Source organism: Bombus affinis, chromosome 9, assembly GCF_024516045.1.
Source record: "Bombus affinis isolate iyBomAffi1 chromosome 9, iyBomAffi1.2, whole genome shotgun sequence".
Classification (NCBI taxonomy): domain Eukaryota; kingdom Metazoa; phylum Arthropoda; class Insecta; order Hymenoptera; family Apidae; genus Bombus; species Bombus affinis.
This window is the reverse complement of record NC_066352.1, coordinates 3,468,811-3,490,940: the sequence shown is the minus strand read 5'-3', so window position 1 is coordinate 3,490,940 and position 22,130 is coordinate 3,468,811. Positions and strand designations below refer to the sequence as shown.

At 31.5% G+C, this 22,130-nt stretch overlaps 1 protein-coding gene and 1 long non-coding RNA gene across 6 annotated transcripts in view; one reads left to right on the top strand and one right to left on the bottom strand.

Moving 5' to 3' along the window:
• LOC126920454 (uncharacterized) overlaps nt 1–22,130 on the top strand; it is a 70,073-nt gene that overhangs the window by 19,872 nt on the left and 28,071 nt on the right. For 2 of the 5 annotated variants that reach the window (XM_050730825.1, XM_050730826.1), the window contains exon 2: nt 9,315–9,374. The exons of 1 other annotated variant lie outside the window; for it this stretch is intronic. In XM_050730825.1, the coding sequence (XP_050586782.1) occupies nt 9,315–9,374 (60 nt within the window). Of the gene's footprint in view, nt 1–1,530; nt 2,579–9,314; nt 9,375–22,130 lie in introns of those variants that run through there. 2 more of the 5 variants (XM_050730827.1, XM_050730828.1) reach the window with 2 other exon arrangements.
• On the bottom strand, nt 2,768–4,311 carry LOC126920458 (uncharacterized). Its single transcript, XR_007711966.1, has 3 exons — nt 4,190–4,311; nt 3,320–3,433; nt 2,768–3,243 (listed from the first exon to the last, which is right to left on the bottom strand). It is a non-coding gene; the product is annotated as an uncharacterized LOC126920458 (long non-coding RNA).

Genomic DNA, 22,130 nt, shown 5'->3' with positions numbered 1-22,130 from the left:
TTAATATCATGATATCTCGAAGACTGTTTCTGTTTTACACGTATACTGATTAAAAAATATTTTATCAACAAAACTGCTTATCGTCTTTATTGTGTTTATCAAGACAAATATTTTTTAAAAGATTTCTTCGTGTGTATATAGGCAATAACTTGCCTCTTTCTGGATATCTAAAGTAAATTACGACACTTAAAAAACAAACCAATCTTACAAAAACTATCCTACGATAAATAATATATTAATATTACGATATATTAATATTAGAAAGTACAGATAAATAAAATTTTCCTGATTTTTTATCTTTTTCCATAAAAATGGAATTTTCCACACGAGTGACGAAGTTTAAGTAAAGCTTAATCAAGACTAAAGGAAGTGATTAAATGGAACAGATTACTCAGACAATTTGATTTATTTGACTCGTCAAATAATGATCGATAACAAGAAAACGACTTAAATCTTCTTTTCCTCTTACTTTACACAGTTTGTGTGTTGATTCTCGAGCAAAATTTTCCAAAATAAGAAATTAACTATGAATAAGCTTTATTTGTATAAGAATGTAACGGTGTTTTTATCTTTCGGTAGCTAAACGCATGGACATGACGTCCGAGTGTTGTCAGTAGTCCGGAAACCATCGAGGTTAACGGTCATCGATAGATTCTTTCCAGCGCAAACAGCGCAGACGTACCGTGTTTTGCAATCACTTTAATCTGTATCGCTGTTAATTGTAATTTCTCAAGTTCCAAATAGAATATTCGCATAGCAAGACATTAAATAGACAAACATTATACATAGACAACTATCTAAAATATTAAAAATCAGACGAAACTTTGTCGTTCGATTTCTTTTCTGCCTGTTTTGGATTTCGCGTATTTACTGGAAATTTAAAGGTAATAAAATGCGCGTGTACGCGATATAAAACGTCTAAAGCAGAGTCACACGTTATAATTTTTGATAGGTCAAACAAATCTCTATTTCAGTTACTATACTACTATATTATTCGTAGATATTACTATTTTCCGTTCTTCCTTTTTTCTTTCTAATACACCGCAGCGTGTTCGTAAATCGAAACTTGCGAGTGCTTTCACTCGCCGGTGCCTTAGATTCGATTAGCAAAACTACACTCCAGCGGAAATATTCGATTTATTCGCTTCTGCTCGGCAACTCGAACAAAATAAAGAAAGACAAAGAGAAAAAAATAGAACGGTAAAGTTCAGAAAAGCAAAGATCCGCGATGTTTTTTTGTCTTCGGCAGAAAACATCCTATTTAGCGCGGTTTACAGATGAATAAGTTTTGAATATCCAACTACGTGCACCTGTCGGTGAGAACGTACACGCGAACATACACGTATATACTTTCTAGAGAAGCTTGTTGGTCTGCTTTCTAAATTTTTGAGCGAATCAGCAAACGAAAGAGAAGCTTCGATAACAAACGACGAAACGAGGAGAGACAACTTGGTTACAGTTTCCTCATAGCCAACGATAAAACTCTGTGCCGTCCCATTGTGCTACTGCATTTCGCCCGATAAGAATCTAATCGAAAACACGGAGCGTTCTTAACGCGTGACAGACACTCTATATAAGGCTAAGTGAGAGGTTGGCGTACAAACTTCTCGGAGCTGTATCATTCAGCATGGTTCGACAGCCGTGGTTCGATCAGTGCGGCGACAACAGGTGCGTTGATCGGTTCCCTCGGGAAAGGAAAACACGCTGCGGTGTAAATGAGAAAAGAGAAAAGTAGGGAAAGGGAGGGACAACAGAACGTACAGAGAAGAGAAGAAGAGGAGGGTCTGTAAGGTGGAGGAGGAGAAGCGAGGAGATATAAGAAAGAAGAGGGAGAAAATCATTGGCGAGGGAACGGGAACGGGAACGGGAACGGGAGCGTTCTTGGTTCAAGTCAGTCCAGTGAAGTCCGTCGAAGGTGAAAAGTCTCTCTGTCTTGCTTCCTCTTCTTCAATTCTGTTTTCGGACGAACGAGAGAGACTCTATCCACGATCACCTTGCCCGTTACTTTTAACGCGTAAATACCGCGCGTGGTCGCGTGCTAGTGCAGAGAAAGAGAGAAAGAGAAAGAGACAGAGAAAGAGATACCTATATACAACACATAGCTGATCGGGAGAGGAGTGCGCGCTCGCGATCTCGTGTGTGCTTGCCTATGTGGTTAATGCGTGTCCGTGAAGTTTTCTATCGTTCTAAAGGATAGAAGAGATATTGGTGTCGATGCTGTATGAAATTCGAAGCTAACCGAGAGACCGCGGGGAGACTGACTGACTTGTCGCATCGATGAAAACTTGTCGGATTCTAAGTATGTTTCAGGATCTAACGCTTGATTAGCCCGTCGCCATCTTCTTCCTACACACACGGTTGACAGCTTGAGTGCATTTCAAAGTATCGCATTGTTCCTATCAAGTGTATACATATATATATCGAATATATACGTATATAAAGGTCGTTGTTTTGGTGCATCTATGTGTCCTTGCCGTGCGGTCTTACCCTACCCTTACGCCGACAAACGATAGCCCAGGTCAATTCTGCCGATTTCAGCTTACTATGTTGGAATTCTCCGTACAACATGCCGAAGTCGGTACGTACAACCAACATTTCATGTCCAGCATGCTGCACGGCCTACGTGGATCGCATGTGGTAAAGAAAGTGCTTTCTCGTTTGCCCATCTTTTGTGTAACTCGTGGCTGACCTTTCAGGTGCCCAACGCACGATCCACTCCGTGCAGTGGAACGAGACGTTCGTTTCTGTTTCTGCTTCTGTACGGCTATAACTACGTCGTTAGTTGTTTCTCATTTGTCTCGTATATTATGGATTTTGTCAAATTTCTTTCGATACTTTTGCTTCTTCCATGCTTCGAAATATTTATATTCTTCTGTACGCGTCATGTTCGTTGGAACGCGCAAGTTTCGCATAAAAAGTCGCAGCGAATACTCGCGGACAACGATAAAAACGACACTTTTCTCCTTTCACACATCGTTGATACATAATCAGCCGGATTAAATGACTTTGTTATGCTCCTCCTCTTCGAACGTTCCCCCATTACGAGTTAAATTATAATCGGCAAAACTAGTTATCCCGCTTAATAGACGAGTGAACAGAGAAAATATAGGTTGAACATGGGGTTCGCTATATTGAACGCTGCAATAAAGTCATCGTTGTACGCGCGTAATAAAGTATCATCGCGATCATTCAATTGAAAACTGTTGTCATTCGAGGTTCAAGAACAAGCCTGCGGACAGTCTCCTGCAAGAATATACCTGACGGCACGTTCGTTTTTTTATGCTCGTACAGTGGTTCGCCAAAATATATTAACACTTACCATGTACAACCTTTATACATATAACGTACGTTTTATATAAAACAGTCTGAAACTTCGTTGTTGTTGTAACGTGACACGGTTATTATGATCATGTTGATAAAATCCAAAGGCAATCTACGAATATATATAGAAATTACAAGATATTTATTGTAAACATATAATTAGCAAGAGATTGGTATACAGTATGAATAATCACTTTAAACTAATAATGAGTCTTAAGGATAATCCTATTGATTGTAAGATTTACTAACATAATAAATAACTGACTGTTTAAATATTTCAGTTTAAATATGTTAATTTTATTTAATTAAATATCTTGTAGCTTCTATATAGACTTTGATTTGATTTGTTTCAAACTTTACCAATAGAATCGCGATAGTCGTGTCTCATTATACTAGACCGTGTATATTTTATACAAGCTCATATTTTTATGAATAAAAAAAACTAGGTAGAGAATTATTTTACTTACTAAATATTATAACAGGTATTTCGCTTTGGATACTCTATATATTTTTGCATATTGTATGTATAATTCTATGTATGTTTGAACTTTAGAATTTTCCATAAATACATAAAATTCCGCAGTCTACTTATCGGCGCTTATTAGTGTCGATTTAATTTCAAAATGTTTCGTATAACATACATAAAATACATCTACAAAAGGTTCCTGCAGACGTTGGAATACTTTCGCAAGGTATTGTACGTTTCACGATTATCGTTTCCTTTATATCGTAATGTTAAGCCGCATGATTCGTACGAACGAGATACAAAAATATTCTCTGCCGATATTTGCCCTCCCCTTTCATATGACAAGCGAGGCTGCATGCACGTTTGAAAAATTTATTACCAGAAGCGATAAAATGATCTTACAGTACCGACGTGCCTCGTGAATTTTACGTTTCGCGTCTCCTTCTGTCTTAATCTCCGACGTAAATGGTGCAAATAAAGGTATTACGTTTTTAGATAACAGCCACGCTTCTTTTTTCGCCTCGTTGAAAAGTAAGAAGTCACAGGTAGCTAGGAGAATTGGAGTTTGCTCGAAAACATGAGATATATACTGCAGTGTAGCAATCTTTCATTGAGATTATGTGACGTAAAATTGATGATGCGTTCGCTCATTTTCATGCACAGTACGCTACTCGCTCAAGTATCACAATTGCTTGCCAAGTATCCAAGGTTATACTTCTCGTTAAAGGCCAATTACAATATTTCTTATTAATTTTTTCTAATTCTCTGCTTTGAGATTCTCTGCTTTATCTGTTCGGAATTTGAATAAAAATCAAGTTAAGATAAAGATTTATTGGGCGGATAGAGTATTTATAGTTGCATTACAAACACGTGAACTTGATATTCGCGTTTATGGCTTAAATCGTAATTTTATTACAAATACATTATCCGACTCTCAATTGAAGAATTTAATCGTCTTCCTCAATCGCAATAACAGTATCAATGTAACATTCAATAAGTGTTCCGCTTAAAAAATTTCGTATAATTAATTCATATAAATAAATGTAGGTAAATCGGTCGTTCGATCAACTTAGTTAACCCTATCCCTTTGTTAAATTATTCATCGTGCAAAGTAAAGGATTATATTAACATTCTATTGATATTCTAATTGTATAATATTATATACATATATAAATATATATTATATTATACAATTAGAATCGCAAATAAATATTGCATATGCTCGTATTACAATTTATTTACTTGAGTATAAATATATCGAATAAAAATATTCAGGAATTAGTCAGAGATAGCAAAACTTGGATAATGAGAAATAAAAAAGTACTTATACATTCCAAATGTTATGTTATGTTCCTTCAACTTTACGTAATTGATATCACTCATGATTTTTATGATTGTTTGCCAAACAGAGATTAATCAATATTTATAATCTATCTATTTGGTGGTAAGTACGATCCAACGGATATCGTTATTGGATAATAATTCAAAGGAAAACGTAGCGTTAACGTCACGAAAGACACTGTTTAGTGCGAACAAAATATTTTCATTGCTAGTCGATCGGAGCGTTTCGTTTCTTGTGTGTTGGCCAGTTGTTTTGGAATTTGTTGATATAATATAAAGGTTGAAGTAACACGCAGTAATCGTCAACGTAAACATAGTAACCTACAATTATAATTGTCCTTGAGTAATAATCTTTGAATTCCGGTTGAGTCACGTGGTTTCCATTGGTTTTCGTTTCATTCGGTGATTTCAAATTGAACAATTCAGTGGTATAAATAACGTCAAAAATCTGGATAATTGATAAGGCATTATAGTATATCTGTAATATTAATTTGCCGCTTTATTTCGACTTTGTTAAATACACGGGGATTTTAGGAATTTTTCATTGTTAGTTGCTATTGATTTGCATATTCAATGAACTTGCCTTTAAAAGTGATGGTAACAATTATCTCCTGTTACTACAATGTATGATAATTTATTTAATCGATTATCATATTACGTATACATAATGTAGTAATATACTGCATAGTAACAATACAAATTGTAGAAAAAATATTTTCATTATCAAATGACTGCAGAATAGTGTTAATTAATAATGTTCTACTGCAAACTTTCTGTATCAAATTGATTTCCTCGGAAATTTGTTTTTTGTATCACTTTTCTAATATCCCTTTATTACAAAAAAAAAAGATATGACTCGAAAAATGGTTTCTCTAAAGTTTTTTGAAATTATACAGAGAAAAGATAGAAAATGATATTTGATACTATTTTACGAATTTTATTCTCTTTCTGACAGAAACTTTTAATTATTCCTTGAATGCATAATTTTTCTAGATATGACAAAACATTTTCAAATTGCCAATGTACGTAAGTAGAAAGTAGTATGACAAAAATAATTCTAAAAGCCTATCTGGTTACTTTGTATATTTTTATTTAAAGAAAGAATGTGTTCTATGCTGTACTACGTAGATTAATAAAATAATCTGTTCTTGCGTTCAAAAATAATTCTTTGTATCTTTTAAAAAGAGCTAATGGTTTTGAATTGTGCATCCTTTCAATGCTACGGTACGATATAATCTATTTTATTAGTAGGAAAAGATTCGTGCAGCTGGTATAATAGAGTAATAAAATGAGCGATATTAAGACACCAATTGCCGACCTTGCATAGCTATAGATTTATTTTCCGGTACTGTTAACTTCCTGAAAGTGAGCTTGTTATGAAGTTTATTCTCGTTGAATGAGAATTAGCGTAACTTCTTAGTGTGCGGTCGACGTTCTTGTATCTTTTTTCCGGTCTGTTGTACTAGCAGGATTTTAATGTTGCACGTTCACGTGTCATTGATCGCGTTGAAGGCTTTTTTGGCGGAAAAAAGAAATTGATCACGCTTCATTCCGTGCAATGCAAATTAATCGTCTATCCTCGTTCAAGCTTTTAAATGGCAATAGGAAGATTTGTTTTGTATATGAACTGTGACAGGTTGTGAATCACATTGACGAGTTGAAGTTAATAGTTGGAAAAACGCAGATGCTATTTCTAATATTATTAGGAAAATTTTACAGATTGCAAATTACAAATTACCAATATCAGCAAATTCTTCTACGCAGTTGGAACGAATATGATAATAAAATTGCTAATGAAACAGACAACAAACCAAATTGTGTAATAAATTAACTAATAAAATTATTATTAAAGTAAATTCTATACATTAGAAAATATCCGATTATCCTACATGATGTATAATATTTAAAATTTAAATATTTTACAATGTATTGCTTGTCATGCTACTGATACTACTAGTTATATAATAAATTGTTATGTAAGACTATCCAAGTAAATTGTAGTTTCGTTGATTTACGTTAATCCTTTGTTTTTTTCCATTAACTTGTAGAATAGCTATAGTGATAGCCATACATGATTTACATTCGTGTTAGTGTTTCTAAAGTTAATTGAAATCAAATCATATATCGTTCATTCAGCATATATCGAATCATTCGAAATAGGTTGGAGACAAGGCTTTTGAGGCATTCTTATCGTTAAAATGAAAAAAGAAGTACTAAACTCGCTGATTTTGATTATATCGGCGCCTCAAGCTTTTACGAAATAACGCGATAGTATGATTTAAGAACTTAAAAGATTTAGAATTACGTAGCAAATGAAGTACGCATTATTGAGCTTTAATTTGCATTTGTGTTTGTTCACGTTTACTAAAAAGTTTCAGTTGAAACCAGTTATATTTTATGTTTCTATCAGAATTTGTTCTAGACTAAACTGATTACATCTTCTCTGAGATCTTCCATCCTAAGATTGCAATCAGATTATGACGAACAGTTATATCAATAACGAAACAACGACGAATAATAAGTTTTCTTTTATCTGCCTTTGACAATTATTTAGAAGTCATACGATAAGGAGCGTTATTGTTAATAATTGTACACAAAGGCAATACGGGTTGTTTTATAAGAAAAAGAGCGGCTAAATAAAAGATTGAATTACGCATTACATACACAACATTTAGAAAATATCTGACTGCATACATTCTAACTGCTAACAGAAAATATTGTCTAAGTGTTAGTATTAGATATAAGATGAGATATGTGTGTTTGAGATGGGAGTGTGGATAGGTGTGGGTCTTTGTACGTAATGAATGTTCCAGGTAAAGTAAGAGAATGAGTAAAAGTTAAAAATATGTAAGGCAAGTCTCTTTTCCGAGCCGTAAAGTCGAAAAACAAGTAAAATATACTGATAGAAAATATTAATTTTAATAATATATTATTTGGAAAATTGTCCAGGCTACGCAAATACTCGTGATTCAAAATAGTTCAATCTTCTTTTCCCACTATTTCTATATTTTATAAATTGCTTATCTTTGCTATTTCGATAGTTCCCTTAAAATTTACCTACGTCGAAAACGCATGTACCAGCATTATTGCTTTTTGTAACGTCACTTAGCTGTTACTTACCGATGTGTATATATGTGTGCGTATAGATAAGCAGCATACTTTCTACTGTACAATTAATCAGTATTATGTGTAAAAATATACACTACCGTTCACAAGTCACTGGACGCTTGAATACAAGGTAAATCGACTACTTGCTTTGAGCAAAATTACTGTATTACACACACTCTTAACATTGCGTAATTTCAACATTTGACATAAATGCTAACTTCGTTTCATAATGTAGATTATCTCATGGTATAAAATTATGCATATTTTAATCCAACCGAGCGACTTACGGGTAAACGATAAAATATCAATGCAGAAAGTCGTATCAATGTTCAAACGATAATTTTTTCTAAAATAAACAAGTATCCGGTGACTTATGGACGGGACTGTATATGAAATTTAGCGTTAGATCAGTTCGATATTTGCGGAGTTAACTGTCTACAAATAAATTCATCAAGTGTATAACGACGTAAATATGTTTTTGAGCCATTCAGAAGCCAAATCGATTAACTCTATTTTCTAAGAATTTTATCAAAGAATACGCACATACTAAAGATTGATATTTAATTCTCGAAAAATAGAGCAATTAACCTTGATAAAATTATATCGATCAGTCTGACTTTTACGTAACTCATATGCATTAGAATTTTTCTTACGGATGAATTATGTATTAAAAGAGCATATCGTAAACTTTATTTTTAAAGATTTAACCAAGTATATGCGTGATTAATACGATGGCCTAAAAGTATATGTATTTCTTTAACAATACAAATTTCCATTATTTTTTATCATTGACCATGGAATGTTCAACTTTCAAGTTTCAATTTCTACATATATAGATAAGCAAGGAATGCATCTTGTTATCAATGATAGTGTACCTTTCTTTTTTTTACGGATGATAGCGTACCTATTCCGCGAATAACTAACAATTTCAAAGAGAACATTTATCCGTGAAGCATGGAAGGCCGCGATCACTTTCTAGGGCGCGTATGTTTATAACGCGGTGTGCATTAATAATTGCGTTTGAGAAACGTTAAATAAAGACGAGAGTGCAGAACGATCTTGTTTGTCTTGGTTTCAGCTCTTTCCACGGCCACCGAGGATGTGGGAGATGGAATTCAAGGGCACGATAATGACACTGGTGAGTAAATTTTGACGAGCGAGTTCAATTTATTCTATCATAAATTTCATTTATATTACATAAGAAATATACTTGGTATCTACTAGGATGGATATCACACTTCCATCTTGTTATATCGTCCAAGTTACTACTTCGAATCAAGGTCGATTTACCTCTAGCCGACACGTTATTCTGTGTAATATATGGAATTAGGAAGTTCCATACTCCCACTTTACGATCACCTTAAACAGCGATCTTTATTCTCCTAAATACGATTGTATATACCTATCTCGTTGGAATTTATAGCTTTTGTTTGAAAATTTTATAAAGAAACACACGTACACACATATTATATACACAGAACATATAATATACACATTAAAAATTATCGACTGCATTAAATTCCTAGCATTTGTTTGAAAATTCTATAAAAAGTATACATATGTGTATTTATATACAGAGAAAACTGCATACGTGTAATGTATGCCTTAGAAATTTCGAATTCGTTTAAAGTTCAGTTGTATCTTCGTTAAACTATTTTTAAACCATCTCGACTGAAGCTCGATATCTTGAAGAAATAGTAAAAAAATTGTAATAGTAATATAAGACATAATTAAGCTTGTTATATAAAATCCGGTAATATCTGGTTTTCTCACGGAATTAACCGATATTTGTATCAAAGAAGAATCTGTATCAAGAAATTGATTTTATTTCATTTTGAATTACGGATAAACAAATTGAATGTACAATTTAAAAGATCAATTCAAGGATAGCGTTTACGTGGATTTAGATCGACCATTTGGTAAATTTTGAAACGTTTCCAACTATCTAAGAATTTTATAATTTAATTCGAGGAAACCAATTCCTTTCAATTTAAATTGAACGTCGGTAAATTCATATTTTACGACGTATTTACAGCTATCGATTCTTGAGAATTTTATAATTCAAAAATAATTAACCGACGACGTTTATCATTAACAAAATGATACGAAAGACGAATGTTGCATGTCGACATATATCCATACCTGATTTTATTTTCTATACAATAGAATACGCTTTATCAAAATTTTCGTAATTTTATTGCATTGCTTCGCTGCTAGACTGCAGTTGCCTTATTTCTATTGATTATACGTAGATACAATGTGCACCTGTCGGATATAATCTAGACCTAGCTTATACTATAATGTGTATCTCGGCTATGCTTAGTCATACCTATCCTAGAACCGACTAATTTGTCACTTCGGAAGAAACCTAGCCTCACATGATCATGAACGACCTCACACGTGTTGCAAGTCATTATAATTGTTCGCGGTACGACTCATACATACCCACATATACAGATACAATGTTATGAATCCACTAAATTACGGATATGTATGCAGTTTAGTTATAGTCGAGAGAAAATTAAACGATCTGCAAGACCACTCTTTATCAAGATTCCATAACTCTATGATTTAATTAAACCTGATTCTTATGTAATACAATTACGAATACATGTACAACAATCGTGCAACACGACGAATATTCTGATAAAGAAAAAATTCGAATGTGTATATTGAATAGAAGTTAAAGATACTAGACTATTCTTTTAGGTTCGTAGGAAAAGGTAAAAAATAAAAAAGATTCATTTTCGATTTCTTAGAAATGAATAAAAAATCGTAATCCATATAGCTATCACCATCCATATAATTTTATAACTAATACCTTTTAATCTTCGACTTTAAGACCCTAAGGTAACGTTCCTGTTCTAAGAAACGCTCAACAGATTAATAATTTGTCCGGATTTACGTAGGAAAAGCTATTTCCCTATTCTAAGAAACATCGAGAAGGTTAAAAGTTTTCCGAAATTTCGAAAGCTTGTAAAACGTTCGTAATAACACTGAAGAAAAAAATCAGTACAGAACATGATTGCGAAAGATTTTTAGACTACAATCGAATATTAGTTTAAACGTGTCAAGGAATCTATTTATCGTCTGAAATTCACAGATACGCTTGTTGATCGATCGTTCAATCGTCAATCGATATTTCTCGAACTGTTTGATCCACCTTCTCTTACGCTACGCCAAAGAATTCGATACAGAAATCTTATCGGTAACATCCAATTTATTAGTCGTACTTTGCTTTGAAATCATGGACTTTAGATGTTGATATACCTTTTATATTTGAAAGAAAGGTTAATCGATAATGAGAAAATTCTTCTTTATCTTGCTCCCCTCTAGACTGATAAATTTATGATACGTCGGAAGAGATTGCGAGTTGTTTTCACATTACCTTTGCCCATATGTCTGTTAGGCATTTCTTACACGAGATTCGAGTCGTTTTCATCGGGAATTCGTGAAGGGCTATATGCTTTTAAGCGGTTACACTTGCCATACACATTCGGTCCAGGGTCGACTAGTCCAGTTCCACGAGTGAACGGCGATTAATACACGTTTGTGTATTTATTCTCTAGAGTTTTCGATTGATGCATTCGATTGGCTAAACTCGAGATCGCGAGATCGCAATTTATACCATGGTCGTTACGGTTCGGAGTAATTAACCGTAACGAAATAAAATTTCCTTGTCTCTTATCCGCATACATACGTAGCGATGTACGAAAATCTCAGACCATTTACTATACTGATCTTACAACGACGATTGATCATACTTTTATGAGATACCTTTTACATAGCTACGTATAGAAACGATTTTTATATTGTTGCTACATCCTAATAACTTATAGTTCTCTTTGATTTAGAACATTTTGATAAGTAAAGTCTTAGATTAAATGTCGTATGATACACGAGAAGAGAGGAAATCGAGAATGTAAATAAATTGTTTGCAAGGGTAAAAACAGATTGGCAGGTCGTACGAAATATATTCACTGGAAAGTTATTTGACAAGATCGCCGAAAGAAATTTTGTTATCAGGAGGACAAGAAATTGTCACGCATGCAAATACAATAATTATGATAATATCTAAAAAATATTAGTTATCTTAAATTAGCCGATATTTCTTTATGAGGTCGTTAACGATAATCCTTGAATTATTATTTGGTTGTGTGTAATTGATATGACGCGTTACGTATTTAGTATCTTTATATTTAGTCATAATGATGAAACATTTTCATTTGTTAAGTGGCCTAACACTTTTTCACGATACTGTATTTAGATGCATGTATATGTATATCTGTGTACACGCGCGTGGCAAATACATTTGTTACGTTATCATAGTCTTTGCACGATAAACAATCGGGTGACATTATGTCTGATATTGAAACAAACAATTGTTTGTGTATACGAGTGCGTATGTAGCCTCTGTAGAAATGAAAATAAATCTGTTTTCATGTACTATACGATTCCTGTATATCTATTCAAAATGACTGACGTTACAAAGATAATTTAGCTCCAGTGTGAATATACAAATGCTGGGAACATGGTATGTACTTTTTCAAATTACATTTTTCTAATTTATTAATCCATAAAACTGGCAGGCTATTAAAAGACTGAAAAGGCTATTAAAAAGAAGAAATCATTTAGTAATTTCGTAGTTCCTATGTAAAATACAATTATACCCGATAATAACCAATAATAATCAGTGCTGAAAAGACATATTTTGCTTATGATTTTATAACATAATATATATATATATATATATATATATATTATGTTATAAAATCATAAGCAAAATATGTCTTTTATATATATATATATATATATATATATATATATATATATATATATATATATATACAATACTAAAATGCAATAAAATAAAGTAGTATAACAATAAATGGGAAAATATTCAAATAGAAGATCTTAATATTTTGCTGTTCGATAATGCATCGTTAGGATAACTCTAACAATTTGTTTTAATTTGTTTGTCTATACAAGTCATCTTCTTTGATGACTCAAGGCTCACAAGACCTTGAAACAGTCCTTATTATGGAAAAAGGCTCGTCCCTTTAGTGGTACATGCAATACCGTTAGTTTAGCGTATTACATGAGTAATTTCTTTAACGTTTGACTCGGACGATTTTCTAAATTGTTGCAATATATACTGTTACGTTGTGTACTCGAATATAGTAGCAAAGAAGTAAAAGGTATTTTAAATGATACAATTCTTTGAAAGTTTGCTTACAATTAATACGCAGAAAGTAGATATTGGTCACGAATAATTCAAATAATATTGATATATATGTAATATTACTATACATAGTATATGTACGTAATGTATATAGACATGCAATCTATATGATTGATAACATTATAATATTAAAATATCGTAAATTATTCTGATGAAGTTTGTATAAAGGTATTGCGAATAATGAGAATCATAGCTTCTGCCAAGCAATATGATCATAATGAATTACGAGTTTTTGCTTCGCTGCTGTTATTTCTTGGTACTGTCCATTGATAAGTGTTTGACCAGGCAACGGGAAAAGTCTTATGACGTGATACTGTTTTCGTAGATACATTCCTCGCTGCGTTTCATCCAAGTTGAATCATTGGACGACAGAATGTAAACGTCATAAATGATTATTTTTAATATGTTACTTATTCTCTTTCTTATGTGTACTTTGATACTTTGGGTATTTCGTACATTTTTTTGTAATTACCCAGGAGACGTAAGGAAACGTGAGGAAGAACAGGAAACTCGATATAATATACCGATATTTTAGATTCGAATGAAACAAAGGTATAAATCGTAGAAGAATATTAAAAAACAAAAAATAAAATAAAATAAAAATACCTGAGAAAAGAGAAAACAAAATATGTCTAGTAGACATTAAAGTGGTAAAATAACAAGACGCAAGTGATTAGTAATTAGTATGGAAAACCCGAGGAATAGTACGAATAATCGTGTCTGTTATTACAACAAAAAATTACTCGAATCAGATGAAAATACTCGGAAGACGGACACGTGTTCGTGCAAAGTTATAAAAAAATAGCAATAGGTAATTAGCAACAAACATTACGGTAGAAAAAGATTGTAATGTGGTGAAAACCCGTCTTAGTAAGAATATAAATAAAATGAGAAATCGTATCAATGTTACACAGACGTTAATGCGTTTTAATGGTTTATTTTCGCGCTTACATATTTGAACAAAATATTCCATAGATCACTTGATACGTGCAAAAGTACAAGATCAAGGAGAATTCTCCTTCTCTTTAAGATGTAAGATAAAATGGAATTGTTTTTATCCTGTCTAAAAATGAATATCTATCGAGTGAATAAATTTTTATGTTTACCTATCATATAGAAGAAAACACGGATGGAAAATTATACTGTTTCCATGTCTCTAATTGAAAGTACAAAATTCAAAGATAGCCTGCACGTAAAGTAGAAAACAATATCCGTATATACTGAAGCTCGATAATTTCTATTAACAACTTTCGCAAATAGCGCGTATGTGCTCAAAGTATTTGAATGTTGATAAGTGGAATATCTGAAAATGTAAGGTATTTCAAGGGTGTTGTTTCGAACAATAATAGAACGGTGATCGAAACGAACACTTTTATAAAATAGCTCGACGATATGTATATAATAAATTGCTAAATGGAGATCTATATTAATATGTATCGCTGAATTTATATTCCGTTAATATCGAAGTTTAACACAGACGACATAAGAACGAATTATCAAGTATCTTTTTGTCCTTCTTACCATTTAACGCTTTTCTTTCAATATTTTTTGTCAAACCTTTTTTGGGATATTTATTTTTAATTCGTACGGGTACCCGGAAAAATTGCTTATTTTACAGCTTCTTTTCGGATAGTTTTGCTACCGAAAACAACGTGACATACGTTTTACTGACAATAAGAAACATGTAAACGATACGTGTATTAGCCTGCCAGTAAAGATAAGAGATTTGCTACGTTTTTAACTTAAATAAACTATAGCTATTATGCAGGTATATGTAAGTAGTAAAGAAACGAATCGTCCTCTCTGTCCCAATGTTAGGCATCATTCATTGTTATATAAACGAAAAATCAGTATTCTATTATTTCCTATCGCAATATGTATTTTACCTTGTAAGGTATTGTGCAATAAAAGCATAACAAATTTATGAAGAGTGATGAAATATATTCCTATATGCACATGCGTATCTGATAACACTAAGATTTTAAATGACGTGTTGTTTCATATTTTACAAAGTAGCGAACAGAAATTCTTTAAACAGATATAATTATTTCATTGCTGATATTATGTCGTTTATATTAGAATATTTAGCGAGTACCTGAAACCATTATTTTTCTTCCTATACACCATTTTTCGTGAATATCTGAAAACTTTTATCGATTTGTAGTAACAGTCTACCTGATAAAGTCTTTTTTCATTTTCCTATGCAATAAGCAGACCACAAACTTAAACCGTTAATTGGATGAGTGGATCGCATGACAAATTCTACAAATAATTTGTCGATGTATATACATATTACGTTCTGAATTTACAACACGTCGTTATATGGATAATTGAATTAATCGCGGTACTCCTTTCGCAATTCTTGTTAATTCTCGTTCTTATGTATTTCATAGAATAGAGAAACTAGACAACGTAAAGATGAAGCGCTTTTCAAACATCCGTCCTCTCAGAATTGCTATAATTGAAGATATTTTTATTGTACGATAAAGCGTTGCATAAGTCGAAAATCTTAACTTTGCAGCTTAACGAGGATTAGTGAATTTAATTACGATTTCCCTGATGTTTTATCTGTGTAAATCATATTAAATACGATAACTAAAGCCAGTAAAATTAACGGATACGAGTTGGTTCAAGATTTATCATCGCGTTGACAAAGAATTATATAATGTTTAAAATTAAAAGAAAAACATCTATCTTATTTCTTACAACACAGTCAGCCTGCGAATAAATTAGTGGGATATCAATAAAAAATATATATCTCCAAGGAAATTAAAGTGACTTATTATTCTTTAATAAAAAGGAATATTGTAGAAATTTTAATTGTTCCAATTTATAGTAAACGCTGATTATTTCAAATTACAGATGAACTTAAAAATTCAAAATTAATTATTCTAAATCTCATAGATCATTCATGTTATATAAGATTTAGAATAATTAATTTTGAATTTTTAAGTTCATTCATGTTATATGAGATTTAGAATAATTAATTTTGAATTTTTAAGTTCATCTGTAATTTGAAATAATCAGCGTTTACTATAAATTGGAACAATTAAAATTTCTACAATATCCCTTTTTATTAAAGAATAATAAGTCACTTTAATTTCCTTGGAGATATATATTTTTTATTGATATCCTACTAATTTATTCGAAGGTTGACTGTGTTGTAAGAAATAAGATAGATATTTTTCTTTTAAATCCTGTATATTTGCAAATCTTAGAAAGAATAAAAGAAATAGAATTATTTATCTTTGAATGATGATTCCTCAACGAAATAACATATTTAGAGTGCTATAATTATTTACAAATAAATTCGTCCTACATCGATCTTCAATACAAAATACAATACAAAAAAAAAATTAATAAATAAAATCGTTGCTATGTGAGAGTGACAACCAATAACTCGGCCATTAATTATGTTAAATTCTATAATAAAATAGTTGATAGCCATTATCCTTTTTTTTTTTTAAATTATTATTTATAATCATCTCGAGTACGAGGGCACCATTATTTTTTCTTTGTATATAATATAAATAAATATAATTTTAGATAAAATGCACCAAGAAATGAATTTCGACTTTCTCGAAAAAGATGAACCGTTCGTTAGTTACATATGCAAATTTTCTTATCGAGATGAAATAGGCAAACGTTTAACGAGACGTAATGTTGCTAAAAGCAAATCGTGAAATTTGCAAGTCAATTCGTCGAAAATAGTCCGAGCTGCCCAAGCCAGTGTGTCAAAAACATCGTTCTGCGAAATATGTATATAAAAAATGGGTTCAAAGTCTCTCTTTGTTTTTGTATCTTCAACAATGTATTTTTTAAGTGGCATTGTACATGTTTCTGGTCCGTACTACGATCTTTTCTGAATCATGTGGAATTTACAGATGATGTTCATTATTCTAAGAACGGTATTCTACTCTAAAACGCGTATAAAATTAATACATCTCTAATCCTAATCATCGCTAATTCATTTCGATACGTCTTAGATATATACAGTAGTAGTTGTACGGACAATATGAGAAAATGATTTCATTTTAAACTTTAGAAATGACGGATTTTATTACAGAGTTCTAAATGACAGCAATAAATTATCGATGTATCGTATTAAGAAACTTAAAAAATGCTCGATTAATTTGTTGCGGCTGAAATTTCCAAAAAATTTTTGGTAATACTCGAAAATATTAGTGTTTTTATTTAATATTTTTTCATAATAATATTATAAAAGATTTTGTCCTCATATTTTGCTGAAAAATTTCAAATCGATAATTCGAATAATTTTTTATATTCCAAATATGTATATCTTCGAGACAAATTTGAAGATTTTTAATGACAAAAAATAATTCATGATTATAAATACTAATAATTTCGAAAACGTATGGTTTAATTATATGTTTTAATCTACTGTGATTTTGTAAAAATGTCACCAAATTCTCTAACGACATTCATATTAATTATAATTTTATGTTCAAAATATCGTCATCGTCTTTAGTTCTTATTCTGACCACTATTGGCGGTGTAGACCTACGTTTTGTTGGGTCGGTAACGTTGAGAGCGGCAATATCATGTCGCCATGTCGTTGTCCAATATTATCTACATAACATAAAGTATGATCGCAATGCAATCTACCAGTCGAGATATTATTATCGACTATGCTTACCGACCTACAGTCGGTAATATCAAAAACGAACTAAAATGTTAAATGAGTTCATAATCTGCGTATCAATGAAAGAAAGAAATAATTCACTGATTAAGTACAGAGTAGAAGTAACATTATATCATTGACTAAATACAATATAGACCTGACACTATATGAGACTTCGTATCTCTTGAAAAAGGTCGGAGTGTTTCTTACGCCCTCTTCGATTTACTCTTTTACTGTGCGCGCGAATATAAAATTTATATTCAATTCAATCGTATAAATGCATAAACATAGGGCAGGTAGTTAGAGAATTCTGTAGTAATTTATAAAATCAAAATTGCAATATTAGTTATGGTTAATGTTATGCCCCAGATTGGAGTCAGTCGCAACTTATCGCGCCTTTACTCGCTTTACGAAAAATAGATTTCTTAGTTTAATATAAAAAGTTTCAAAAATATGTCATCTACATTTACACATTAAGCAATATAGTAAATAAAATTTCACCCGGTACACGCACATAATTAAACTAGACCTTCGTTTGTTGTATGTTTGTCAAAGGAAAAACAACTGTATCTTTGTTCATTTTCAGCATAAACGTTAATTAGAAGAAGTTGTACAATCGAAACGATTATTATCATCCTTTTTGATGGCAACGTAACAGAGAATAGTTCAATTGTCGGTTAACCTTTCGTTCAACGGAACAATCAACATTAGTTTACCGCCAGCTGCTTCCTAAACGTAATAGGCCAGCACGTGATAATCACACGCTTAGCATATGAGACGTATTCGTGGCTCGAAAATTTTCCTACCATTTTCCCATTCCTTCCATAGGGCTAACGTTGCAAAATATATCACCTTACAAACATTTAGTATCTATGCTGAAAGCTTCAGTATCCTTCGTCGTGAGAGATAGTTTCTTTATTAAAACACACGACACATGATAAACTTTAACATTTTGCTATGTTTTTTATAGAGCATGTCATTGAAAAATAATTATGTATACATATATATTTAAATTAATTTTCCATATTATTTATACCGTAAGATGAACACTAATGTGTAATCGATATTGAAAACTATTTTGCTATACCTTTATATAACATGCTAATAAAAGATAATTACATATATATCGAGCTTAATTAAAATTATTATATCCAAAATTTTATAGAAAATTGTTGTAATTTCCATCATATTTTTGTTTTGCATTTAATACAACGTAAATTTCCACTGAAAGTTAAGAATAAGTTTTGCTAACAAAACAAGTTGAAGTTATGTTCTAACTAAAAGGTTACTTAACACTTAGCAATCGTACTGTGATAATTAGAAAAACAAGAAATTCTGCTAATTAACCTTCAATCTTTATCAAATTTCGTTTAATTCGATATCTGAAGAGTTCAAGATATTAAACGTTAAGTGATCGGCGTCATTAAACATCAATCAGAGATGATAGATTAATTTATCAAAATAACATTGGTTCACCTGTAGAAATAATTCGTCGACTCTCAACATTATGGAATATCATTTTGTGAAACAGAAGTATTCAATATTTTACTTCTAACAAATGTGTAGCAAAAATTAACTTACTTAATGTTTCTGCTTATTTGTCGAAAAACGCATCCTTCTACATAATCTTCTAATTACATTTTCTATACCACCGTAACGCCTCTTAGAATAAAGTTGTATTCATTTTGATGAATGCTTGTCTTTGTCTTCTTTTTATCCATTGTATCCCAATATCTCACACATGCACACACATTATGCAACATATTACATTAACTAACAGTAGAATCACACAGAAATTAAGGACGTGTGTCTAGTTTTATTTTATCTACAGTCTATTCTACTTGGAGTTACACTCTATTAACTCTATTTTAGTAAACTATACTTTATCTCAAAAGCAAGTATCTTCATGGCATATTATTTGATACCATATTATTGGAAGTTTTTAAGAAAACCTAGATGAATGTACTTTGAAAGATAAAATTGACGTCATCGATCAAGGTAAATAAATTATTGCGTCAAGCATTGGATATTCCAAATCTAACAAATTAATAATTATTATGAAATATTAACATCAGAGTTAAAAGTGTTTAAACAGGTTATGTAGAGACATTCGATCAAGATAATCAAAGTGCAATGAAGTTTATGCTTAAAACCTGTTTTAACGCTGGAAATTATTTATTCTACATAACTGCGATAATAGTATTGTCGAAATAACATCCTCAAATACATAGTATATATAACTTTTCTTTGACGTATATTTTCATGCACAATATTAATATGAATACATCAATATACAAAAGGTAGTAAACGATTTTAAGATTTCTAGACTTAAGATTTAATAGTTATAAAACGATTGTCTTGCCAATAAAACGGTACGAGTATGTCAGTGTTTCTAACTATAATTCTTTGGTTCTTCGATAATTTCGATGACATATTCGAACATTTTCAAACGTATTTTCCTTGAAGTAGCAGGAAATCCCAAGTACTTACGTTGTTGGCAACAAGCTTATCGCAAGACGATATAAAAATATCATAAAACTCGAAGTTTAAATTTTCTTTGTTACGATTTGATTTATTAAAGACAAATCAAGCGCACGATAAATTAAATAGGAGTTAATTAACGTGTTATATTCTTTGAAATTGCGCATGAAGCTACACATGATCACATATTCTGAAATATCAAATGACAGCCGCGTCGCGAATCCTTGGCAAACAGACGGAACACGTATGATTGTGCACTTTAGATGATTTCGGATAGAGTACTACTTATGACTTATGTACGTAGAGGCTTAAGTGCCAAACGAATGAATTTTAAGTGAAAAATTTCATTTGAATTTAATTACAGAAATGTATTAAAATTATTGCGCTCGTTATATTTTCTGCATATTAATTTCTTGTAATACAAAATATTTACTGACAGTCTACATAAATAAATTATTTAACTAACTAATATACAATATACATATGTTATGTAAGTAAAGAGTTTGAATTGTATTTAACACATTTGTGTTCTTTATTCACAAATACAAGAATTCAAACAAGTAAGGCATGATGTAAGTACTTTTTTAAAAAGAATTAATTAGTATTACATAAATATATATATATATAATATATATGGTTTACTCGGTAAATTTGTAATTACAAATGAGTTACTCGGTATTATTTTTTTAATAAAAATAGTATATTATTGTTGGAATATTATTTAAAAGCATACATTGAGTATCAAAAAGAATTCTTCAAGTTTAATATCTTAACCGCGCCTCTTCTGTATCTTTTATTTCACACTACTAAGACTCTCCAAGTCCTAACCTAAGTTTTGCTAAGAAATGACCTTGTACTATGGTCATGGGTCGTTGAAATCTTCCAAACGGCCGCTTTCTGTTAAAAATAAAAAGCTATAGAACACAATTAAAAAAAAAAGTAGAAGCATCCTTGAAATCTTCGAGAACTCTCCAAAGGAAAATTATTGCTAGCATCCTATAGCTTCCACCATAAAACATCTTTACAACTATAAAAATAACAGAGATATTTAGGTGATTCTATTTACGTTATCGATTTGTACGATGAAATAAACGAGGTCTATGTGGAATCATCTGGATGAAATCAACGTTGAAATAGCTACATCATTATAAATGCAAACCACAAGTTTGATATTTTCTGGCATTCGTACTTGGCTACTACTTGTTTTGTCGCCATCGATGTCGTTGTTGCCAATGTCGCGAAAAATTGTCGAAACCGGGTTTATCCACCTCTGTCTGGTCTAAATTTCGTCTGCCGAAAAAGCAGAGTTGGCTCGCAACACAGTCGCACAGGTTTATAACGTAATTTAGTAGTCTACTATAAAGTCTGAGAGAACTTGAACTTGTTTGTTTGGAATTCGTGTAACTTTATCTGACAAAATTTGCGTAATATTATGTATAAAATTGGAAAACTACAGAATTTATAATTATATTTAATTTGTTTATCTATCTTAATCTCAGTAGAGTTTGTAGAAGATTATTTTTCATGTA